A 27392-nucleotide genomic window follows, 5' to 3' on the forward strand; every position below is an offset into this window, starting at 1 on the left:
AGATACAGCAAAGATACATCTAAGATTAAATTAGATCGAAGTAAAGATTGACTCATTCATTATTATTGATGTAAGGAAAGAAACATACAGCCAGTAAACTGTATAGAGGAAAAATAACCAAAATTGTTATTAATAATATCTGGGTATAGTAATGAAATTAGATTACAAAGTTTCTTACAAGTGGCAGAATCTTTATCTTTTAATCAAGCAATCAAGCATTTTGCTGTTTGCCAAATCGTCAAATTTCAATGGAATGTTAGTTCGTTAACGATCGTCAGAAAGGGACCATATCAAAAATGATAAAGAATCGAGAAGAGATATGATCGTTCTTGGTAAGTTGGTGAGAAGTAATTAGCGGAAATTGAGGATGGCAATTAGTAATGATGGCAAAGAGGGCGAATAAGAGAAAATGAGAGACAGGGGAGTAACGAAATGGTACCCGAATCGGAAGAGTCCAAAGTGTTCAATTAACGTGATAAGCTCTGGGTAAACTCGTTACTTGCATCCCGAATTTTGTCTCCTCTGAATTCGAATTGGTAAACGTAATAATTTAAGGAAATTCGAATCTTACAATCTCTTCTGTTAAATAGTTATCTAATATATATCTTTCATAGCGAATTTCGGAACTCGTAATCTCTTCTAATTAAATCATATAATTGTTTTTCACTCTACAGTAGTGTTGATTCCAGATTGATATGTGATTGCCATAGTCAGAGAACTATATAGGGTACTAAGAATAAAGCGTATAAAAGTTGAATTATAGTTAGCACAAATATGAATAAAGGGTGATACTATGCATATAGAGGCTAGGAAAACAAAGCTGCTTCGATTGAAGTTCTCGTGAGTTCGTCTTGAGAGTTATTTAAAATTTTCCATGCTTGTTTGCGTTTGCAATAAATGATTCAACGAGTTTGCAACAGTGAACGGAATATAGCTGTGCGCAGAAATGAAACGGTAGCATGGTGAAGTATCTTCCACGTAAACAAATCTGAACAAATAATAGGAGGATTCCAGTTTTTGCTGAGAAATACTTATTCTCTGCTCGTGTTCAATTTTTACCGGAATAACTGTCTATTATCACTTCCAATTTTCTACATATTTAACGCCCAACTTTTTCATATTCACTCACAATCGTGATATTATTACTCGATAAAATTCTATGAGATAGATAGTATCTGTAACAGAGCATAATTTCAATTTTAGTTTAAACATTTTAGTTTTTCAACATGGATCGGGAAATATAAATTATACACAGTATCTTTATATTTTCTATTTGATATGTTGTTACAACTATAAATAGTTAACACTCCGTTAATCACGGTTTAAAAAATCATAAAGGAAAGAATTAATGAAAATCTCATACGTTTAATTTCCAAAACATATTCCTAATTGTACTTACGTCTAACGGTATATCAAAATGAATTTAAAAGACAACGACGGTAAACAATTTTATCATACGTCAACGACTTGATGAACGAGCTTACCCTTACATATGCAGATATATGTGTAGCGGTAAGCACATGACAGAGGGAGCATTGCACGATCTAAATTATCCGGAAATGCATCGGGCAGAGGAGAAGCACTTTAACTGGATGTCTCAAAGCAAGAACCCTCTGATGCAACCACTAATCTGCACGTCATCTGCATCAGAAGCCATCAGAGCGACTGATATGTATACGTTGTATACGTTGTATTCGTGTGTCCGCCTTTGATCCATACGTTTTTCTTTCTCCATAAAGATTACCTGTTGATGAGACAAAAGGGATATTAAAATATCGACTGTTTTCAATTACAAACTATTACCAATAATAAACATACTCGTGTCGAAATTTTAAAAAGGAGGACAATTTATAAATACAAAGATAAAAGTTAAATTTACTTTTACGTTTCGTTTCGTCGCGTCGTGAGATCAACTTGGTTGCAAGAAATTAAATTTCAAAGTTCCACGTTTCGCTGCATACTACGAAATGCGTTGAAAGTTTCAACGAGAACGTGGCGAGTTGAAATTCAAAGGAGCGTTTTTAGCACCAGTTTAAGAGACAAGCCGTCCTGTGTATGGGGCGACTGCCGTGCGAACGGGAATTAATGGAATTCTACGCTCGTATTTTGCGAACGTACGTGCCCCTAATGTTCCGTAACGTTACGAAAAGTTGTTAGCTTTGAGCCACGTAAATAAGACGCGGTGGGTGCGCGTGCGTGTACCAATTTGAGCGGCTTTACGAGCAAATGGACCTATCCGCGAGGCATCTGGCTGGATACGAAATTATGGAATGCGTTTCCCAACGTTGAGGGCGATTTGTTCTGGAAATTTTGCGAGAATAAACAGACTACTTCAACGTTGACACGCTAGGAATCCTGGGTAGAGATAGTGAAAGGCATAAAATCTCTTTTAATAAGTCTGGCAGTGAAACTTCTATGAAGTTTACAGCCACTACGAAATATAAAGTTATGTAAGTGAAATCAAGGAATTACTAATGTTTCCAGAATTTTTCTTGTTAGTTTAAATATATTTTAAACTAAACAGGATATATTTCATTAAGTATTATAAATAGTTGTAATACTAACAAGATTAAACGTACGGAAATTCATAAGCATACCATTAATGGACAAGTTTCAAACTGAATTGCAGGTAATGCAGGTGCAAATAGTCGGCATACACGTAAGGCGTAATCGTATATAGGGAATTTCCAATATCTCGATAAATCAAATACGCAGAACGCATAGACTCTCAATTAACACTAAAATGATAAGCAGCTTTCCGTCGAAGCTCTTGAATCGTTTTACTTTCGCAACGTTTGTTTGTCATTTGATTTTGAGTTTAATGTCAATCATTAGATTCGTCATAAACAGCCGCATCTTTTGTAACTTCGTATAGTTCTATACATAGATTAAGCAGTTTTACAAGTTTTCTCATAACAAAAAACGAGCTTTTATCCGAAGCGTGCCTTGTATATTTTTAATAACGGTATTTGAAACTATAATATGAATAATAAAATGCTACCCAATTCTCACCCTTTGAAATATAGTATGTCTTTTAAACAACGTACACGTTTCCATATACAATGGCTAATACCCAATACAAAAGATATCGATAAAGAAGTCAATCTGAAAATGTACTTAGAAATTACAAGACATTTGTTGCAAACATATATTCAGTAAAGAATCAGTATACAACATTAATAGTCATCTTAAACATATAATCACTGATAAAGGTGATTCCACTAAATATTGGTGGCTTATTAATATAATGCATAATTGACTGTTTAATTATTCTTTAAAACTCTGGAAAATATATATCTGTAATACATATCTTCTAATTTTTTTGGATATTTTCAAGTTGGTTTCATACTTTGCCAATACAATCACGATAGACAAGCCCGATTGCAGTGCTAATGAGATTTCAAAATCTTTCGTACGAAGCACATGTTATATTTATAAAAGATTCCTAGAAGTTTTACAGTACTTCAATATTTTATATTTTAGATGTTTTCCAGAGTTTTTATCTACACGATCTACCCTCCATCTTCAACATCGCAAAATTCGCCATAAAATGCATCCATTCCAGGATAATGGCAGTTTCATCGAACTAGGTTACAGTGTCTTTTTTCAGACTTGCTCAGTGTCGCTAACCTCATAAACAGGCATCGATACCGCGCGAGAAATTGTGCGTTGTCTCTTGATGCTCTTGAATAAACGTTAAAATAAAAACGTGCTGCAGAAGAAAAGACCGCGAACAACCGGCGTTGAACAAGCGCGATTTCGTTGCGTGTCGTGTTCATGAAACACGTCCCACTGGCATCAATATCACTCATCCCGCTCTGCGATCAAAGTTCTGTGCTAGCTAGTAGTTTTGTCCGCGAGTGTAAACGGACATCCTAAACGTGGTGGTGGCTGAGCTATCGTGCTACGATTTTGAATTGAACCTGCATGGCAATAACGTTATTAATGATCGGGAACCGCATATGTCAAACACAGTCGTTTGACTAAGTACCTTGATACGCGAATTACTTTGATACGCGAATCGATGTTCAGAGCAATCAAGGTACCATATAATACGATAGAATATTCATATAAGCTGAGGAGTCTAATTGGAGTAATCGTCTCTTAGGAAGAACATAAATCGTCATTAAATTTATAATTGAAAGACTTATGGTAAAGCTGATTCTTATTAAACCTCTTGATTTTTTAGATAATAACGTTTCACGAAGTTATTATTCTAATAATGTTATAGAACATCCTGGAATATTCAACATAAAAACTATTAAGTTCAAGTAGAAGATACATTGTTCATTATATCGACCCAATTTGCAAATACCTTTCTCTAAAAAGAACTTAAGTTACAAGATCTATAACTTGGTGATTTAATTTGACATAAGAATTGTATGATTTGATTGATAAATATTTTGATGAAAAATATCGAAATCTAGTGGAAGAAAATAAATATTATCAGAGTTAGATATAATGCTTTCAATTTAGGTACGCAACATTCCATTGTTAAACGATGTTCCCTAAACGATATTGTCCCACCAGACTTTCCCTATTACTCAGGAGAAACCATGGAAAATGCTTTTGGTCACGACCTATTAGCGTTTCGCGAAGGGTGACGTGATAGACGATACGAGACAAGCACTCGCGTTCTCAGAAATAGAAGCACGAAAGGTAAAGAAGAAGATAGTCAGCGGAGCGACTATTGGTGGCCTCTTTATCCGCGCGGCGGTAAACTTGGCCGGAATTAAAGTAAAATACGAAATATCGCGTAGCACACGAGCGGAGCGACGAAGGGGCGCGGGCGACGCATCACGAATGTATCCATTAACGTGGAGCCATGCGTTTTCTTGAGGAAATTCGTTTCTCCGTTTTCCACCTGCAAACCGGAATACATGGCCGTCCGACCGCGGACGAGAACAAGGAAAGAAGAAAGAAAGGGAAGAAACGCGGGGCAACCAGAGGGCCGCGGATGGATAAAGGGTGGATAGAGGGTGGGAACGACTCATGCAGAGCCTCTTTAGTGGCTCATAATTCAACGAGAGCTTTCCTCGAATTTCCAGCAGTCTGGGCTTCGCCGGAGATACAAATTTTGCACGCACATTTCCATGGAAACGGCTATATGGCGCTAGTCATCGTCAGGAGAAGGGGGCATTAGTCGGTTACCCGATTGATCAATGCATCGGAGATTACCGCTTTAGAAATTTATTTCGATAAGAAGCTATATCGTGTCAAATAAAGCTTCTCGTTTCGCTTGCCTTGGTTGTTTCGAAATTTATACGCGAAACGAAAGAATTAATATTTGGGATCGGGTGTAAAATTATAGTGTCTACAAAAAGTATTGCATTTATTATACCATTTACATACTAATTAATTAACTCCAAGTAAATATCAAGTTTTGTATATATACGAGAGCTAACAGAGTTGGTCAAATTCTAAGAGAGAATGAAAAAGTGAATGTATCAAGGATATTTCACTGATAAAGCTTTTCCTGCTTGATATACTTTTTGAGATACATTCATCTCTATATTATTGAAATGGACCTCTATATAGAAATGGGTTTTCTCTGTTTATTCTATTAATTTTAACAAGAGCAACCGGAATTTTGTTCAACCTTTGTACTTATCACAATTAAATTCTACTTTTGCTCTCGTTCGGATGAAATTAATTGGGGCGGAAATATTGCTTCTCTATAACGAAATTCGCAATGAAGCTACGAAATCTAGGATCGTATGATTTTACGTGTGTCAGATGCATTGTGTTAGATCACGAATTTACAGCAAATCCGCATTCAACTGCAGGCAGCGATACAGCAAGGGAATATGGTGCAAGTTTCGAAGACGAGTTTCCATTTGAACAAGTCGAGGCATCATCGGAGAATTCGCGTCTCTCGGGGATTCCTGACAATGTCTAAGAGAGTATCAATGTCTGTCCTGTTGGCAATGAACAGCTTTCATCGATGCAACCCCATCTGTTGGACCCTCGAAATACGTGGTACGATTCGAAGTTCATTCGAGGAAAATCCAGTCAACTCGATCATTACTTGTTTAAAGTGAAACTATCGAAATTGTTAGTCGACCTCAGAAATTAACAACATAGCTGTATTATTTCGATATCGGGAAGGATGTGGTTAGAAAAAATACATAATTGAGATATAATTATCGAAAAATGCTATGCTGAACAAAATAGAGAATATAGATGCAAATGAAAATCGTGAATATATGTAGATATTGTGTGTATCGCCCAGGAACGTTCCTTTATTTTTGTAGACTACAAGTTCGACGACAATTTCGTGGAGTTTAACTTGAACGTCGATTGAAGTTTCGCGTCTGTTTTCTTGATAATATGTCGAGCATAAGTAACGTTAAGCATGGATCCCCGAGTTTGTTGGTAACGCGTGGAATGTTTCCCTTTTTCTCCGACGAAGCTTTCAAGCTCGACGGGATTTCGTGAAACGACTATTTATGTTAATACCGCGTATGCCAAGGAAAGTATATAACGCAAAACAGCGTCAAATAAGCAACGTCGACTCGAAGAAAAAACAAGAGAAGGAAAACTTGTTTGCCCGGTGGAAAAGTTCTCCAGCACGTCACGTTTATGGAAACTACTTTCAAAAGGAAAGGAACAACGGATACTCGATATTAACGTTGGCCCTTTCGACTTTCCTGCATCAACATTGCATAAGAAACTTTTACAATCAATAGTTTCTTGATGGTTGGAATTTTAACGCGTTCGTTGCTGGAATAAACTTGCCATTTCGTACGAAAGAGTTTCGTAGAAAATGAAAGAACAATGACACGCGATAATTATGTTTTCCACGAAATAGCCACCGTTATCGCACTAAAAAGTAAAACTCCACAAAAGCTTATACGTCAACTCGCGGTTGAGCTGCTTAATTATTAATTATACATGCTTCTATTCGTCTTGCGTCAAGATGAAAGTGCTGAATTATATAAACGGTGAAACGACGAGAAAGCGTTTTAGTAGAAACAGAAATTGGCCATTAGTCGTATCGAAACCTAATGTTTTAATAGAGAAACCTTCCACAGTTTCTGTAAACCGTCTGACGAGAAGTGACGTGGAAAAGAGCGTCGTTATCGACGAAATGCCCATTCGCCGTTGCACCGTTGAGTACGTTGCTGAATGTGATAAATGTAACTCCTGGTTTCTACGACTTCCTCTAACACTCGGGGTTGCCATCGAGGCACAGTTATTCATGAGCTTGCTGTTCGCTTCTACAACTTCCACTTCTGCTTGTTCAAAGTTTGTATACGACTAGTGAAATCATGGGAAACGTTACTGAATGACACTCGTATCGTTCTATCGCGGTAAACCGCGGAAACTAACTTACGATATACATATATTGTCAAAGGAAGCTTATATTTAATTTCGTGAGACCCATTCCAACTCTTTACGGCATTTAAGGTATTTTTATTTCATCAACTGAAATAAAAAGAGAAATATGACTTTTCTTTCTTGGAGCTTACTTCAAGGTTACTTTATATTCTTGTGTAAATAAAGATGAATTCAAGGAGTATACATACGGTAACATCAAATAATCCAAGGTCAGAGGAGAACAAAAGTTATTTGTACAGAGAAGAGGCACAAACGTCAAATACGCGCTATGTCTTGATCTCGTTTGTTTAAATACTTTCTACCGTCACGTGGCTTTTCATCGTAGTGGTTACTACATTTCTTCCGTAAACTTTCATGATATTATAAAACTTGTGCATCTTGGAGTAAGTGATACTTTTAAAAATATGTAGCTATATAACTTCAATTATCTATCAGGTTGTAAATGACGACAATAGAGAAATTTTTCAGTAATTGCTAATTTCACGTATGACAGTCGAAAGAAAGGATACTTCTCATAAGTGAACAATTTACCATACAAAGCGAAATACATGATTAAAGTGTCGATGTCTTAAGTGTGATACGTCACTGCGATTTTCCATTATTTAATGCTTCGCTTAGAGTTCTTCTTATAAAATATATACTATTCTATAGCCTAAATGAGATCTTGAAGAGCTTAGTTTAAAAAGATTTGTAAATTTAAAAGTTTAAAAGGTTAAAAGTTTGAAAGATTGAAAATTCGAAAGTTTGATGCTTTGAAATTACAGTATATTGAAAGGATGTCAATAAAACAGTTAGCTCTCGGGCAATGATCACTTTTGTATTGCAACGTTAGCTATCACATAGTACTAACGATAGGTATCACATAGTACATACCAACGATAGACTGGGAGCTTCGAAATCTAGCGTTTCACACGGTTGACAGACGTCGACGCGGCATTAACTCCTCTCTGTTCGCCTTCTGTCCCTTGGGATACAGGAGGGAACAATCTCAGGCTGGCAGGTAATATTCCCTGATAACGAACCTTTGTGCTTCGCGTTACATACGTAGTTTTGAGTATTCAGCTTGGAAATTTGATCGAGCACGATGACCCTTCATCTTCATCCCTTTACGTCAGCCTTGTACGTACCAAACTCGATTTACATTGAATGTCTGTGTTGTTACGGACACACGTGAATCTGCCATGAAATTGTTGCAAACTGCATACATAGCAAATGCATATCCTGATTGTATGCACCATACTGGTCATCGTGGTCACCGTATCCTTTTGTCGCGAGAGTATTTGATTGGCTGCCGAGATTGAACTGGAATTACGTCCTGGAACCAACTGGTAGTCGAGAGACAATTATTCCTTTTGTGTCTGTGCTTTTTAGGCGATTAAAAGCGCACCGTGATTTACGCGGTTTGATTTGAAACTTCAACGTCACATTTGCAATACTAGTTGCAAAAGCAAACAATTTTTTAGGCTGTCAAAGCGGTTCGGTTCTTTGTATGCATTGAATCGTTGATCGCGAACCGAATCGCTGTATGCTCGCTATGGGAAAGTATTTTAAAATTTTCTATTAAAATCGATTGAAAAACATCAAAGACTGGTGGAAATATGGGATAGAAATTTATAACAAAGAGACCGAACTTGCGTAGGTTTCTAGGATGGAAGTTATTGACAATCACATCAAACATTTTCACAAAAGGAGGAATGTGAATTTTTCCGCTTGACAGAACCGCGTATCCGTTAACAACAAATTCATGTTGGAGCTAGTACGTTCGTTACCGCGCTCCGGCGGGCATTGCTAATTGAAGACAAATCGATTTCGTTTTTTAATTTTGCTGCCCAGCCAAAATCAATTCGAATTCAATTTCGTTTCTCGTGCCGGTTAACGACTTGCCACGCCATCTCCGTGTTCCCTCGTTGTTTTTACCGATAATTGTAACGACCGTATGTATGTCTCGTCAGCGAGTATGCCCATCGCTGTTCCACAGCCCAACAATTTTTCCATTATTTCCGCCGTGTAGCTGTTGCGAGATTTTCCGCGTGTTTGCCGCACCCGATAATCTATTACTCCACGCGCCTTTTCGATTTTCAAATTCAAACGTAATTAAAACTGAAACATTGACAACTTCCGCGAACTTTTGAATAATTTCTACAGAAGATTAATTTCTGCTTATTCATACATTAGACAATTAATGCTGCCGTCCTCGATTAAAATATTCTATCTGCAAGTAAAGTTATATTATATACATGTTGTTACGAAATAGTGGATAAATATTTTAAATTAAACGAAGGAAAATATAAACAGCACAAAAAATAATGAAATTTTAGTTCTTCCGGATTTTTCGAAACGGTAAATAGAACATTTTAATTAAGGAGGGCAGAATATGCACGCGTATTCGTAGAAGAGATTTTATATGAATACCATTTCGCAGCTGCAAATTAATATACATATATTTCAGTGTTATTAAATTATAAATATAAGTGCACAAATATATAGAATATCTCAAATAAAGTAGATACTTGCGATATTTGAAACATGAAACGAATTTCCATTTTTGTTCCATCCCTTCAGTAGTATTCATAAAATTATGAATGCGCATAAACATCCGCGATCTAATTAAAAAATTCGATATTCTCCCTTGTTTTTTTTTTTTTTAAAGTACCTAAATTTTCAAATTATATCAACCCTCCACAAATCACATGGGATTCGACGCATAACGTCACCGCGGGATTTCTTCAGGGAAGTTTAATTAAAACGCCAGTCTGTCGGGAGTAGAGAGAAAAAATAGAGATAGATCGGCCGTGCACAGTGTTTCGAGAGAATTAAACGCTATCGTTTCCCGATTTGCGATACATCGGCATCCACGATGCATACATTCCGGCGTCGCGACAGTGGCGAAGATCTTTATTGCGTTTCGAAGTACCAGGACTGGCAAACAAAGCGGTAATCTGTCGTGCAGGTTGTTCCGGCGGCGCGGCACGAAATTGCATTCCATAGTAAACGGGCGAAAATGGCGAAGGTCGTGTGTCGGCCATCACATCGGCAAGCTTGCTGCTCAAAGTGTACACTGTAAACATTCGGTGCCCAACTAGACCGACAATGCGAAAAAGCAGAAGTCGCGTCAGCAGGATACTGGACATTTTTGCAATATTCGAAGGAGGGAAGCTTATGTCGATAGATAGACGGAGGACGATTCTAATTTTCTTTCTCTGAAAAATTATTCTAACGTGAGAGAAAAGATTAACACCTGTATTTTACATATTCGAAGTGATTTCCATTACGAGATAAATCATTAGAATATTTAACTGTTAAACACACAGAAGCGAAAAAAGTAATTCCCACGATAGTCTCGGGTAGTCCAATTTAAACTGACAAATTAAAGCCAAACATTTCCAAGGAATTTGTGGCTCGTTTCGTAGATAACATAGGGAATCCAATTGCTAGCTAAAATTGTTTCTACAAATTTTTCTTGATTGGTGTTTCGTGTCAGTCGGATGAGCCGCGTCACGAAGGTTTCTCTATAAACTGTGCCAAACAAGACCACGTTAATTCCAGGCAATTTTCGACGAATTCACTGTAATTTTGTTTCGTGTCAACGTTTAATGCTTTACACGCTTTATCATCGAACGACATTAACGAGCGCGGAGAAAGTTTGGTTGATCGGATGAAAAGTCTGGAGGCCGTGTCTGACTGTGCATTTTATTTCGTAGTTAACGATAAAAGAAAGCTTTGCGTGTAGCCAGTCGTTGAACATTGAACGATAATTAAGATAGAATCTTACTACGAACGATTGGCAGATTTCTCGTTAATCGGGCGAAGCTACTCTATTCTGAACGTCTCCGTATTTAAGATTCACCGCGTTGAGTATACTCCGGGTCTTCTGTAGGCGATTAAAACGTGACGGGATTTAAATTGGAATTATTTAAATCGCGGCCGAAGTACGGTACAGTTAAACGCGACAAACGAAACACCTTTGCTCTGTCGTTTACGACGGCACTCATAAATTTTATTCAGAGAGAATTTGTACGAATGATCAGACCGATATCTGCATTAAAAAGAATCTCGTCAGCTTAACTATTGCTAATTTTTCCCCCGATTTGGATTTTCTACGCGAATTACTAGACGCGTATCAATAAAACTTAAATACTATAAAAGTTTCGGTATACATGAAGCTCGTATCGGTAGAACAATGAAGCCAATGAAGCAAACGAAAAAAGCGGCCATTCACAGAATGGTGACAACAAAATATTGAGCTGCACGTTTCCTGCTCTTTTTCATTGTTCCACCCCTCTCATCCTTTTTTATTTTCCTCATTTCTTGTATTCATTTTTTGTTTCGTTGTCGATACCTTGAACGGCTATAGATTTCTCAGCTCAGAACACGGTCAGGCATATCCCTCGAACCACTTCATTGCATCGATGAAACAATAGCGTGCACGCAAGTCTGGATATTTTTTTTCTCTTTTTTCCCTTTTCTCTTTTCCCTTTTTTCTCTTTTTTTCTGTTTGGTTGCATTGTCGATGAATTTCAATGTATACTGCAATAAATTGCGGTCACGTGGAGCGGTTGAATACGTGTGGGCGATAGGTTGAAGTTAGGATAGGAGAGTCAGCTTTTCCTTCCCCGTCTTGGGCTTTTCTTGGCGCGTCAATGCTTGCAACGATGATAAATTTATCGATGTTGTTCGAGAATTAATCGTTACTCGATACAAGATCACATTTGTCAATGACCTTAGAACACGCCCTTACAGTCATCAGTAGCTCCCGTTGATTTAAGTGTAAAAGTTGTCACGTGAATTCTCTCTATTTTCCTCTTTTTTCACGAAATAACATTTTGTTATGACTCTCGTAGAATATGTCATACCATACCAGATTATGGAAACAGATAAAGACAAAGGAACGAATCGTGTCGTAAGAAACGAAATAACGAAGGTACCCTCTTCTGGACGTCGGTATACGCGGAAGGAATTAACGAGCGTAACGAAAGTTGCGGAGCTTGTACGTATTACCTAGAATGATTCGACGTCCTTGTAACGAGAGTTTTACGTCCGTTTCATAACCGCGGTTCTCCATAATCGTAAAGAAAGCCGGTATCGATCTTCGTTGCTTCGATACCGAATGACGAGCTAACGATGACGCTGGACCTGCGTTTTATTGCTCCTGAAACGCGAACCTGTCCATGACTGTTTTGCTAACCACCCCCATGGCAGATATAAACTCGCATTGCCCCGAAGCAGTTGGTATATTTCGTATTTTCTCCAAGACCAAACTTCAAAAATTGTGGGTGGTTTATCTTCATGAATTATCGATTTTCAATCCTGAAGTAATTAACGAAATGGTGTGATCGAAAAGTAAATTTTATACATGTATGTATGTATAAGAAAAAATTCAGATCTTGCGATATTAAAATTTTATTGTGTTTATTTATGTTCAGATTTTATTCATAATGAGAACTGTCTACAGCTATTTTCGATCCGAATCGATGAAATAGATTTGTTTTCAGTGGTAGAACATATTCAGAACATACACGCGATCAAAACGGGGAAATTTTAATTAGAAGCAAAATTATTATACGATTTATTGGAGCGATTTCCGTAGGATTTTGTTCATTCTGTTTGCAACGGCATGAATTATTATTAAAACATGCACAGGCGACTTGGTCCCGTGTTTAATATTGGACGTTATAATTTTTATCGAATAATTCTCACCGCGCAGAATTTTATGGACGTGTAAAAAAATTCCCTTCTATCCGTTGCGCGTTGTCGATAAACAAAAATGTTTTTTGGTTCTTCCCTTTTTTATTTTTACGTCGACGAGCTTTGAATTGTACACTGATACGCTGCCGCTTGTTTGGCGTTCAGAAACATGTCTGACAAGTAGAATAATTTTATTGCTCGCTTGAAAAAAAATAATTTTAAAAATATTTAAAAGAAAAAATATTTAATTTTCAATGTTAGGAAAAATTTCGAAGTTAATACAATTATAGGATAAGTAAAATCAAAACGTTTCCTTCCATAAACTATGTTTATGATTGATTGTTCAACATATGCACGAGCGATAAAGAGAATCCGATCGCTTGAGCGTGCTTGTGTACGTGTATTCAAAAGGTGAAATAGTCCAAAATAGCGAGGGACTCGTTAACGAACAATGAATAGGATGATGGTCGTGCGGTTGACCAGGAAAGTAGGATTATTCAAGGTCCGTTGCTTGAGCCGAGTATGCGAACTGTACTTTCGATTTACGAAGCACGTCGAGTGTATTACGAGTAACACTATCCATCGTTAACTGCTTCCCTTTGATCCTATCACAAGCCGGTACATTCGAAATTATTTCTCGTGCTCTTTCTCGTATCTCAGTCCCGATTAACAGATCTGCTCCTGTTTTTCCTTCGTATCCTTTTCCCTTTTTTTCGTGGCGTCGCGTTATTTCATTTGTTCTGCACATAACAGTGCAATGTACAACAGTTGGGCCATAATACATGACACAGAGCGTTTCGTGTATCGAACAATACAGCGTGATGTTCATCTGTGTTAAAGCTGAAATTGAAAATGAGAAAAATATAAATTTTTAGGGTAGAAGTACTGATTGTGAGTAATGAAGTTGCAAACATAAAGACCGTATGTGTTTCCTAGTGGACGTACAAAGGAACGAATAAAATGTGAAAGTTTATGGTAGTAAGTTTATATGGATATCGAGGTAACGAAGTGAAAAAAATACGTTATTTTATTTACATCGAAGTACCTTCTCCAGGTCCTCCTTCCTCTCTCTGAAACCTTCGAATCTTTCATATTGTGTTAGCACTTCGTAGCGGATCAGGAAGAGAAGAACATAAGGTACATCTATCAAGTCGTAAAGAATATAGTCGCCGAGAATAAACAACCTATAAAGCGTTCTAACGTCGTTGAGCGAACGTCGTTTTATTAGCTGAATTTCTTTTCTGTTTCTTTTTTACAGAATGCGGTATATAATAACAGAACAGATACTTTTTGAGGAGTCGGTGAATTCATCACGACGAGCTCGAAAACAACGATGCTTCACTTTCAGAATCAGCAATAGGCAGCAATAAATTATTTCTGTCATTCAATCGGAAATGGTCGTATAATTCATTGGCCCGGGCATAATTCTGACCCGACGTTCGACTATTCAGCGAATGGACTTTTTATCAAAATGAATTACAAGCGTGAATGACCATTGTGTCAACGCAAGGATTTCTTTGATTGTTTTCCGTTCAGCTATTCATCCAAATGAATGACAATCGATGAATAAAAATCCCTTTCTTTTTCCTTCTTTCTTAAAAGACAAACATATTGTTGTAAGACAGACATTTCTTTTTGGAAAGAATGTTCAAGATCGGACAAGATTTTTATAAACATTTGTTCTTTCTTTTTAGCAGAATTTGAAATAGCTTTTATCCGTAATTTTTTCATCATGTCGATGCAACACAATGCTTCGCTTAGAGTGTTTCCCATGAAACAAATATTTCTCGATAGCACATAACATTTAGAAAAATTTGTTTTTCTTTTTTTAAGTTGAATGTTTGGATACTTAAAAATTTGAGAACTAAGAAGGTTGTTTGATCCAGAAATTAAATCATTCTGCTGTACCAATTTTTTCATCATATTGACGCGATCCACTGAATTGATTTTCAAAAACCAGAAACGTTTCCTTCATCTCTCTTGTTCGAATAACTTTACGACGCCGTATTCTTGATAAAAGCGTTCCACATAATTATCGGGCGAACTTGAAGTAGACCTCGTTATATAATAGATCGATAACGTCGATCACCCTCATGCGTTCCAATTATAACGTCTAAGCGATCCCAAGTCGTTCAACGACAGAAGTTCCGAATGACGGTGCGGCGACTTATATAATTAAGAAGCAGAGAAGGACAAGGGGGGTGGTCGCAACGAGATAGGACCGTTAATAATTTGCAGGAAGGAAAAGGTCGAGAATAGTGGTCTCACGACCTCGGCGGACAATCCTATGTTTGCCGTGAGGCGTGGTTGCCACCTCAATTAATTATTGCCGCGTGTTCATAATTAAGCGGTCGTATCGTTGGCCAACCATACTGGATCACGCGAGATTCTCGGCCGTGTGGAAACTTCCTGAAGGTCCTTGTAAAACTGAATTTACGAGGTCTTGCGAATTTCTCGTTCCCCTTGGACACTTCAGTTCTGTTTTCTTGCGAGCTTCTCGTTACCTCTGTAATCCCATCGTCGTAACAACACGGGGGCAATTGCTCTATGGCCTCTCACGTGACCAGATGGCTTTATTCATTTTTTACGAAATAAATTGTCCTCCAGAGGTTCTGCAGCTACTGACGAGCAGTTATTACAAATTGTAACAATTTGTGATCGCTTGGCTTGTTAGCGATATCCCAGTCAATGTTGTTGAATTTTGAATAGAAGAACTTTTTAATCGTCGATATTAGCGGAAGAGATATTTGTTTGGGAATAATTTAGAACTTTTGAAGGAGTATAACATTGTGGAAGATGTTTGATGGGGCCATAAAAAATTTCAGAGGTGCATTGTTCTTAACATTTTGAAAATCACGAACACTCCAAAATATTCGGTCCTCCCTGCGATTCCGCATAAAATTGATTTTGCGAGATAAGGCAGAATTCCTGGATGCTAAGGAACTTCTACGAGGACTCCTTATTTGTTACAACTAGTTTAGAATACATCCAACGAGTGAAACGGGCTCAGATCAACATGACAATTTCATACCTGAGATTCGGGCTTGTATGGTATTTACTACTACAACAAAATTTATATCTTAGTATAAGCTCGATGTGCCACGAGTGTTGAAAGGTTCTCGAAATTATTATATTGTCGCGCAGATCTACTGTTTCAGCCTGAGTCTCGTAAAAGATCGTATAAAGTTAATGAACGCTATATTTTATCTATAATTTTACGTAACTACTATTTTCTTTTATGACTTTCTTATATCCATAAATAAACGAAAATTGTTTCGAGTTAAATGGATTCGAACGAGATTGAACGCCTATAGAAGCTGAACTTCATTATAAGAAGAAGCTACAAAACTTTCGTATCACGATACCCAGCTCGTATAGCGAAATTCGAAGGTGAAATTCTTGCTTGAGAAACTTCTCGCGTATCGAATATGCCAAAAGCGATGGCTAAGAAACTTTTTATCTCTATGCAATCCTAAACATTCCAAAGTGAATGAACAGAAATGCCAACATGTTTTCGTGGTGATAAAAAGTTTTTCGGTCGTCGCTGATGACTTCGCTGCTGCAAATAGTATCTAATAGAAACAAATCTCTACCGTATCGGTCCGTTTTAATGCTCCGTTGTCGATCTAGTTTCCTTAGTCGTTAAATAGTAGTCTTAGAACTTAGCAAAGTACATTGTAAGTTTAGCTATTTCCGAGAATCTGCTCACATTCCTTACAAGAAAAAGTAGCGAACGATTCGGCTACGATTTGAATAAAACTTTGTAGGCTTGAAAAACAGCCGAAAATAATAGATACGTATTTTTTTTAGCTACGGTAACTCAAGTTTAGGGAGTAAAATGACTCTCCAAAGTTCGACCGTTTAGTAAAGTCGTCGCACCTTTTATTAGCGATAAATCTTTACGATTTTTCACCAAGGGAAACGACTTCCTGTGTAACGTAATTTTCTCATTAGAACACTTTAATAAATATTTTTTATATTTAAACTTATCATACGATACATTGTGTCGTTTCTCTGCAATTTATCGATACAATATATACATGTATTTCTTTTATTCGGTATATCGTAGGATTATTGGCGACCTTCGAACGGTGAAAACATTAAAAAGACGACGGAGGGATAAGTTTCGTTTGTTACGTGAAGCATGCAAGTTTATAAGTCTCAGGTTAAAAATCGAACGACCAAGGGTAGAAGGGCGTCAATAAAATGTAAAAAGGGAAGTCGTTAAGAAGTAAGTGCTTTTTTTATATCTTCGAACGATGACGCTGCGTAGGTATCTACTGCTATGCCACTTGAAAACTATTATATGTTACATAAAGGAGAGCAGGAAGTCGTTCCTTCAATGAAAAATGAGACCCGCGTCCAACTTCTTACCTTTTTTTGTTCTTTTATTACTTGACGATGGTACGGAATTGCTGTAACTTCAATTGTAACTTTATGCACCAAATTACAGAATTTATGATTCAAAGAAGATTTGTATATTAGTATTAATCGAATCGATTTAATTGGAATAAATTCAGCACATGCCAATGAAATTAGGCGACAAAGATAAAGCGCAATGTACATAAGATCTTTGCAATTAAAGTAAGGTATTCCGTGGATAAAGTTAATCGTAAACGAGAAAAGTTCGGAACGTTGTTAGTTTAGGTATCATCCTCGTGGCTGTCGAAAGTTACGAATGTACCAATTTTCCCAATTAGGAAGTTTGCAATTAAGTTTGGCCGGAAAGGATTTTCTTTGTAAACCCATCTGCTAAAAGTATAATGACCAAAAAGATATCTTACAAAGTCTAGTTAATGTTGTCCACTTGTTTATTTGTTCGCCACTTAATGACTTTAATTAAATTTGAATTTGTAATTTATCGCGTAAACTGAAACGTAATAATAATGTGATATTTTGATTTAAATATCTTGTGCTAAATATCAACATATACAATACCTACATCTGACTGCGATTTTCATTATATATTTGTCATATTTATATACAACCTAATATCGCAAACAGAAATATATTGCTTTTATAAATTAATAATGAAATGGCTCTGAATAAATAGACTCGCAGCAATAAAGTTGAAGGTCAATGTTTTTCAATTTCCTCTACGAACACTTTAGCCTTTAACTTAAGTTTTGCGCGGTGTTTACCTCTGTTAAATGATCAAATCTTCAACCACTGCGTAATTTGTAGATCCGTAATTTTCTCCTCTTTTGTCTTCCTCATTTTTAGATATTTATTCTGTCGTGCTTAATGACGAGAGAGAAGAAGATAATATAAGCAAGGCATATTCTGTTACGTAAATAGCAGAATAAATGTATATCATGATAGTAATGTAGTACTGTTAACGATCGTCGTGTGTACTCTTACTCGTATAACTTTTCGGTTGCTTCGAATTCGACATTTCGCGATAACATGGATAAGTTCATACGTCTGTTTCTTTTTCTCAACAACATGAAATTGATATTGGTATTATCCGAATAAGCCATCGAATATGCTCGAGGCACGGCTTTCGTCTTGTAATGGGATTTTGATACTAACTGGTTGAAAGGTAGCAACCCTCATCATGGGAATAATTTCCTCGGCGTATCTGTATCGCGTTCACTACACCTTGCACGTTTGGATGCGATACGTTATCGTCAGCTTACACGCTTTACCGAATTTGTGTTCTTCTCTTTAATGCAAATTGATAGCATAAAAAGAAAAGATTTTTACCTATTACAAGGTACTCAGATTTGTCATATTCTGCTTGCTTAATAATAATAATGTAAAAATTATTAATAGATATTACTAATAACTAGTAGAAGTTATTTTGTACGTAAGCTTGTTATATATTAATCGTTTGAAACAATAGAATCTGATACCAGTAGTTAGTAAACACGGTAGAGATAATTCGAAATCGCGAGACTCAATATTCCCCGATATACTCCATATCCGTCTAATTCAACATAAACTGCAGTGATTCTCTATCTCTCAACATATAAGATATTATACAACACAAATGATGCTAAATTTTTGTAGTTCGATATTAGTGACAGTAAATAATGTATACGATCGTGATACGGAAGCTTTTAAAGAATCTAATAAAAATTCAGTAATGTATGTCACGTAATGCACGCAGAATTTCACCTAATCCATACAAAGTTCAACGAAGCCTCCAGGATCTTGAAGCTTCCAGATGAGTGTTCAGAAGTTTCGGGATCTTTGAGTACTTCGGTATCCTTGGGGTCTGCGCGGTCCTCAGACCTCCGGATTTTTCGGCTCTTAAGGTATCCAAAGTTTCCGGTCTTTCCAGTATACTTTTTCAACTCATCTCTTTTACATTTATTCCGTGCAATTTGCTTAATTTATTACTATATTTCTCACGTTTGCTGTCATAAATTATCATCCTAATATCTTGACTATGAGTTTAAATCTTGTGAAAGTTGTACGTTAAAACGTAATACACCATATGAAATCTTTGAAAATTTTCAACGCATATCGGATATGCGTCATAATGAATACTAGGTTGAATCTCTTTGTAGCACACGGACGCAATGTTCAACGTATTCCGCGACGCCTATATTGCCACCATAAATCTAACAAGGCGGTTGAACATTAACCCAGCGACCGCCGTCTATACTTCCGGTATTGGTCGACCTCCATATCCGATAAAATAGCTGTCTATATGGTTTCTGATATTATTTACACCGATTTAATGAACCGTAACAGAATTACAACCTTCCGGGTAAAATCATGTTTATCTAAATAAAAAAAAAGATTACCTATCATTACACGTGTAATTGAAATAACACGGGAGAAAACTGTTTTTAACAGCGAAACGAATTTTGTTGATAATAATTGTTTTCTTTAATTTTTAGAAAAATATATTATAAAATATTGAATACATTCATTTGTATTTATTATATTGTTGTTTGCCCTCGAATGTCAATTTATTTTCACGAATTGGCAAAAAGAATGATTTGATTAAATTTTTCCTCTCGTCGACAATGCAGTTCGTTTTTTCGTAGATGCAATCACGCGAATGATCATAGACTAAATTTTGGGATATAAATCTCTGTAGGGACGAGATAGTGGAGTGGAAAATTGGATGACGATGTCGGTTCACAGGTGGATACCACGCCAACTCTTTGTCCTACCGCAAATAAAATACGTTTCAGAACATTTGGCATGAACACACTGCGAAATTTGGCAGTAATGCCTGCCCGCTGAAGTATTTACCGATATTACAATCTCCAACGATATTTTCTTCTCTTTTTCATATGGGACAAGAATGAGATACATACAGTTACTCGAACAAAGTTTTTCCATGTACTATTTTCTTTAATACGTTAATAGAACACAGCTTTACAATTTGTACTCATATTATTCCTTCCATTGCAGAGTCACGACAGCTGGCAAGGACACGACGGGGACCAGGTGAGCATTCATCGCTTACAACTACCAACGTTGCTTTGCTTTTGCTCTAAGCATGCTGCTTTATTCTTTCTTTTCTTCGGTTATCATGCGCTTTAATTACTCTACTCTACTACCTATACCTCACTACTAGTTCAATTGTTCTTTTTTATTTATCATATCTCGTTAATTTTTTAGTTGTATTATTCTATTCTAACTTAAAGGACCTAATGAGACTGTAGTAAATGTTTGTCGAATTTTGTGCATGTTTTAACAAAATTAACAAGAAAATTGTACATTTGATAGTAAAAATGATGTGGTCTATAATTATTCATTTTCGGATGGTATTTACTATATTTTGAAGAACGATAATTGAATTTAAATGGTTTGATGTACGAAAACGTATTTTCAACAGAAGAAGTCGTACTTGCCGCATGTATCATGTAGCGTTCCCAGTGGTATCGGCAAGGGTAGCACAGAAACGATTAAACAACAGGAACATGTAACGGTGAGAGTACGCGGAGAGAATGAAACCAATTTACATGACAGTGATACATACGATTCGAATTCTTACCACCTGGTCACGTAGCTACAACTTGCAGTTTATCTCTTCGTTATTAAGGGTTTTGCGGTTTTTAATGATGCGATGGTTTCAACAACTAGTGCATCAGGGTTGCAACGTTCCTCGTTAACGATTAGTCGATGTTGTGCTAGTGCTTATGAAAATATTTATCAATTCGGGAAATTTCTCGTGTACGTCTTAGATATTAACCAATGCTCTCCTATCGTAGCGCTAAAATCCGCGATATTCATGCCCACATTTTTCAAACATCGGTATACATATTGATACATTACCATGTTTATTGGTAAATTCATTAATTTATATGCGATAATTGAATATACTTCATTACTGCACCTGATTGTTAATCTTAAATACACTGGAGTTTTTAAAGGAAAATTTTAAGATAAAATCGTTTAATTTATTAGAAATATTGGTACGCGTAATATGAAAATCCTAAATGAGAGATTCGTAATAGATAAAATAATCGTTTAATTAAAGTTTATTAATTCGCCCATGGCTAATGTCCGTTAATATCGACTACCATACAACAAAAGAGTCGGACGGTATAAAAGTTTCTGGGAGAACTGAAATACGAGAATATTTCCGCGAGACAGAGCGTCGCATGGCGACAACCATGGAACGCTTTTTACGAGGAATGAAAGACGGTAGAAGCACTTAACAATGAAGGCTGGTCGAATGAGATTTAGTGTACCGTCTAATCGGGTTTACTCTTGCCTTAGGGTTACGCCCCTTGCTGATACGCCGATACAGGCTTGGACTACGAGAGTGGAAAAACTGTGGTAGTATGGGTAAAGAGTAAGAGGAAGGAAACTGAAGAAAACTGCGAGACCAAATGGTTAGGGGACGCGCTCCGTGAATTTAAAAAGATTCGTTAAACCTTGATACTGCTATAGACTGCGTGCTCTGTAAGGGAACTCTTTGTTAAGGAGTTCGACTACTCGCCCATTCGCGTAATGTTCCTCCGAGATTTATCTCCGAAAGAAGATTTGCTAACCGTACCGGAACCTTCACGGGAACAAATGACTAATCGATTTTATTGTTTGGTCAATTTCATTCGTTACAGCCGAGCTACTAATTGTAACTTTAAATCAATTTCTTGGCGTAAATATTTATTCAAGATTTTATGGAAGTTTCATTTGTTTAATGTACTTAATGTAATTAAATTACTTCTAAATTTTTATGAAACAGTTTAAAGGCTCAGGAGATTTATATTTATCAGGAGATTTATATTTAAACCAATGACGCTCTTTAAATTTCAATATTCGAGATCTATACACCGTTCAAGAGTATCTCGAAGAGGTAAACTTCTGATCGATGGTTTCTGATACAAACCCTCGAACGAACTACGTATACCGTTTTTCAATAGTGCCTTCTCTAGAGAGGATCTATTTCGACTTCCATCTTCTTGTTTCGAATATTCACAATATGTCACCCACTACGCCATCCTATAGCCGGCTTTATTCTCTTTTGTAACGATACAAAGCAGATCGCTCTTCCCTTTTCCTTTGTTCACTACAGACAATTTTGTGTCGAGATTCTTCTTCTCTTCGCTTCATGAAAATTCTCTTAAGATAAATCGTTCAGACAAACCTTTCTTCATCGTTTCATCCTTTTAACGTGAAATTTGGTAGCATCGACTCTGTTATCACGAAATTATGTTTTATAAAATATTACAAAATCTCGCCATGTAGATCTTAAATAATTTCTGTGATCTACGATAAAGGACGTTCGTCGAAGGGTTCCCACTGCTAAAATACATCAAACGAAATCTCACCACGATTTGCGGACGTGAGTTCCTGTGGGAATTGTAGAATGCTCGTGCACACCGGATTGCCACATTGAGTTATACCGAATCCGAATGAAATTGCTTTTATGAGAATGAATGTAATGCACCATGGACAAGCCGAACATATTGTCCGATGCATGCTTGCATTGTAACGAGTAGGTATCAAAGTTTGCCCAGAGATTGCTATAACCTTCTTTCATCGGTGTAAGAAGTTTGCGGTTCGTCAGGCGTTAAGATGATTCGTTTTCCAGGATATTTTATTTTACTTCAATATTTAAACTCTCTTCATGTTAACAATCTAATAATTTTCACTTAACAAGGAGGTCGTTATTTTCTAATGAATGTTAAACGTTTAACGTCTTGTAAATATTAAATAAGGAAACTCGACGAGGCTTTTGCGACTCTTGGAGTAATGGCTTCGTATATAAATACAGGACGCATTTATTATTCCAGCAGAGGGGCTTCGTTTCTGTCCAAGATATTAAATGAATCAAAATTCCCTTCTCTCGGTGTATCGCGGTTACTAACACGGGGAAAAGGGCTTGGTGCCAATTACCCTAACTCACCCTCCTGCCCAGCTTTATCTCCGCTTTCTTTCTCCCTTATTTACTGCCTGCCCTTTTCTCGTATACGCATTACTCTCTACTTATCCCTTTTTCTTCGGTCTCTTTTTTATTCCTCGATGAGCATTGCGACTCCCGCTGCAAATGAGCCACTCCAGTTATAAGAGATTAGCCTAGGGCCTAGGGTGTTCGGCAGCTAACTTCCTATCCTTCTCTGTGTGTGTGTTTTTTTCTCTCATTACTAGGGTTATACAGAAGGCGGAGACTGCTGAGATTCAACCGCAGACAAACAAAATTCTGAAAAATACGAGAAAGAAATGGATCTCGTGACGTTCGGTCCCCGACATACGCTAATTAAGCTCCAGCATCCTCTTCGGCATTTTCCTTTGGATTCCATTACGTTCGACGAAATAAAACACGAAATCAATTGTTTTGCATTGGTATTGTTTTTTTCTCACAATCCTTCCATTCTCCCATTTTTTTTTTCACACAAATAATCGTTTAGAATGCAAATTTAATGCTATACGAAGTTACGAACTGTATTTGTGAAGTTAATGTAAAATAAATCATTTTTTAAGAATGGTGTACTTTATGAAACGCGAATATTGCGTAGGTTTATAATTAGTTACAGTTAGTTTCCAATTCCTATCTTTGCAAAAGGTACTGTACAACAAAGTTTGGTGAACGTTAAACAGCTTATCGACAGAGTTCGCAGAATATAGCTGCTACAACACATAGGTGTCACTTATAGTTCTAATTCCAATTATATTGTGTTTCACCTGTACATTAATATTTTATTAATTTAGCAATACGAATTCTATGTTACAAATTAACATATTTACAAAGACTGCGATGAAATTATCAAGTAAAAGTTTCATGCCAGCAGGCTTCAGATTTGAGATGTCCAATATCTTAAGTCATCGACAAGTCAATCGAGTCACATTTGATGTATTGAATTGAAAAATTATATTGATCGTTTGGAAGCAAAATAATAAAGGTACCTACATACATATATCATCAAATCAATATTCAGCCGGCCAATTTTCAAAACGGAAGTTGTATCCGTTTCTACGCAATTTTCGGTTAGAATGTAGTTTTGGTCGGAAATCGGTTCAAAGGAATGCATAACGGAGTATTACGGAGACATTAAGCGGACTTCGATGCATCGACGCGATTTCGGCGGGGCCTATTTGCAGAGATAGAGATGCCGGTTAGAGAAATGCAAATTGCAGTCAGTCAGACGGCATTAAGCGTTGCCATTGTTCCGCAACGTACTCCGCGTGTCGGTGGCACAGTTGCATACGGCAGCACGCAAGATACACCATCGGTGAAATTGCCTCCCCGGAAATTCTAAAGGTTTCGTTCAAGTTTCCAGGTCACATAGCTCGGGGCATTCGAGGGAAAAGGATCGTCAGATATGAATGCGTTGACTGCCTTCGGCCTTTGAGCATATTTATTTTTCACGAATGATTAGAAAGAGTTCAAGTAGTCGTTAAAAAGCCGGAAGGTTACTACTTTTTTCATATCCATTCAGACGCGTGAAAACAGTGATGCATTGAAACAAAATTACGATGTATCTGTACTCCTGTAAACATATCTAATCGTAGGTCGTTGGATTTCGAAGTGACGGCTCATAGAAAAAAACTGGTTTCTTCTACAGCTCGGATGGTTATTATGCGTTCAGATCGGGTATTTGATCTTTTTTTTCTTTTTTTTTATCAAAGTCTACGAAAAGGAGTTGGAAGAATCCGAGAAGATCCTACTGTGTACGAACATTTTTATTGAGAAGGAATTCCTCTACCTCCGATCGTGTGCGCTGAGTCAAACAAGAATCACGTTTTTTTAGAGATTAGATTGAAACGAGTTTCCTGATTCGCAGACAGTGTCACATGGTCTTACGGGGTCGACTTCGAACTCGTGGATTCCTGGAGACGAGCAGTTCCATTTAAATTCCATCGAACCTGATGGAATAGCGATAACAGAATTTTTCACCAATTATGGGAGTCGTTGAAAGCGAAAGGAGTGTTTCCACGAACGCAAACGTATTTAATTACACTTTTATTTCCCAAACAAGACAATGCTTTTTCTATCGGATTGCGACATCTCAACTGCTTGGAATGTTAAGAATTTCTGAATCTTTAAAACTTCATTTCTATAAGTAAGTCTATCGTAATGTTTTATTCATATCGATAATCTGTTTTAACAATTTATATACTATACAATTATAATTTCGGTATAGAAATATCAAGAAAAATATTTAATCGGTATACAATGACGATAGGCAAGAGCATAATCAAACAGGTAGCTCCCGAAATTCATGTAAACTGTCTATCTTACGATTGTGCCCGAAGCGATATCTTCCTATCTACCTCAACTTCCCCCAATCACGAAAAAGCCGCACGACCTCGCGCGATCGGCCTGGCACGAAACGGTGCAGCGTCGCCGAAGAAACGAACGTCTTTTGTATGGTTAGTACATTCTGGGCGAGAGGAAGCGAAATATAAGAGGAAACGAGAGGAAGAACGAGAGGCACGCGGTAGAGAACGCGAGTACTTTCGTGTAGAGTTGGCCACTTTTTATTCGAAATAGTGGATAAAAAATTATGAGACACAGAAATACAAATCTGCGCTAATGGAATAAAAATTTACTAACTCAATTATAACTAAAACAACACTTATTGTTTCTAAAAACATATACATTCGAAAAATGTTTAAAAAATAGACAAGTAATTTTAAAATTCTATCAAATTATTAATTGCTTAATAATATATAAACTCGAATTTACTAAAATAGAATGTACCTCAAATAAATTTTGGTTAAAAGCAATTCGAAATCGGAAACAATGGAATTTTGTAATTAAATTTTGTTATTGTATTCGACGAGTTTTAATGTAGCAGTTATTTATTTGAAACGCATGTTAGTAAAATAAACGTTGATTAAAAACGAACAAATCTACTTTATACAGGTTGAAAAATAATAATTGGAATAAAAGTTGATATATTTGGATAACGCCCAACTCACAGTTCTGGCGAGGACGATCGTGCAGGTTCGTGCAAATCCGGTGGTATTCGGCTCGGCACTCTCCGTGCGTGCAACGAAGTTCATGCCGGCGGGCAAGCGATGACGTCAGCAAGCAAAGAGGCCCGTCCACGGCCAGCTCGGTAAAGCGTACGGAGGCTCTTGACGTTTCACTTCTTTGCGTACACGGTTATACTGTTTTCGGTTGGTCATTTGATTTCTAACTGGCTGTGTTCGATCGGTATCGCGGAGATTGTGCGTATATCACGTGGCGGGAAAAACGTTTCGTTGATCCGATGCCGCGTGTTCCTTCTGCGAGTGCAATCGTAATCGAAGAGTGAGAGAGAGAAAGCGGCCAGAGAGGCGGAGGAGGAGGCGTCCGTAGCGACCTAACCTCCCAACCGGTGCGTCAGTGATTTCAATCGGAGTTATAGCACAGCCGTATAACCGTGTCACGCAAACCTGTACGAACTATTGCGGAAACTGACTCGCCCGAGAAACACCGAAACATCTGGCGTTCATCGTTTGACAACATTCCGATAGACTTTGCTGGAGTACAATTTCTAACCTCTGTCGCTCCACCGGTGTTGATTTTAAGACATATGAACGGAGCACGAACGAAAAAGGAAAGAAGTCTTTAGGCACGAATAAATAAAGAAAAAAGGTGGATGCAAAGGTACCTTTACGTACGAGGAATGCAATCCGTTTATCTGGTGAAAAAGCTGTAGTGTACATATTGACATTTGCGTTCAATCCTGTCCTTTGTTTCTTCGTTCGTCCTACGTGCTGGCTGGAGAAAATATCGTGGTCCGCTTGGCGGTAGAAATTCGTTCTGGAGTGAAACGGATGAGCGAGGAGCAACCTGTTTCATGTCTGTGTGAGTGCGTCCGTGTTTCTCATGGAATGCGAGAATCGTACGTGCAGGGGCGTCCTGATACATGGTGATTTTCAACTAACGCTGGATAAGAGTGCAGTGTTCGTGTAGGTAAATTCGTTTGCTCGTTATTGCCTTAATGTGCTCCGTGTGAATC

General features: G+C 37.2%; 1 protein-coding gene and 1 long non-coding RNA gene across 25 annotated transcripts in view; one reads left to right on the top strand and one right to left on the bottom strand.

Moving 5' to 3' along the window:
• LOC126921458 (disks large 1 tumor suppressor protein) overlaps positions 1-27392 on the top strand; it is a 538419-nt gene that overhangs the window by 374480 nt on the left and 136547 nt on the right. For 23 of the 24 annotated variants that reach the window (XM_050733096.1, XM_050733098.1, XM_050733101.1 and 20 more), the window contains one exon: positions 20401-20436. The exons of the other annotated variant lie outside the window; for it this stretch is intronic. In XM_050733096.1, coding sequence (XP_050589053.1) covers positions 20401-20436 — 36 coding nt within the window. The remainder of the gene's footprint in view (positions 1-20400; positions 20437-27392) is intronic. 24 annotated transcript variants of the gene reach the window in all.
• LOC126921490 (uncharacterized) lies at positions 1256-26876 on the bottom strand. Its single transcript, XR_007712353.1, has 2 exons — positions 26365-26876; positions 1256-1744 (listed from the first exon to the last, which is right to left on the bottom strand). It is a non-coding gene; the product is annotated as an uncharacterized LOC126921490 (long non-coding RNA).

Source organism: Bombus affinis, chromosome 10 (genome assembly GCF_024516045.1).
Source record: "Bombus affinis isolate iyBomAffi1 chromosome 10, iyBomAffi1.2, whole genome shotgun sequence".
In the NCBI taxonomy this organism is placed as follows: Eukaryota; Metazoa; Arthropoda; class Insecta; order Hymenoptera; family Apidae; genus Bombus; species Bombus affinis.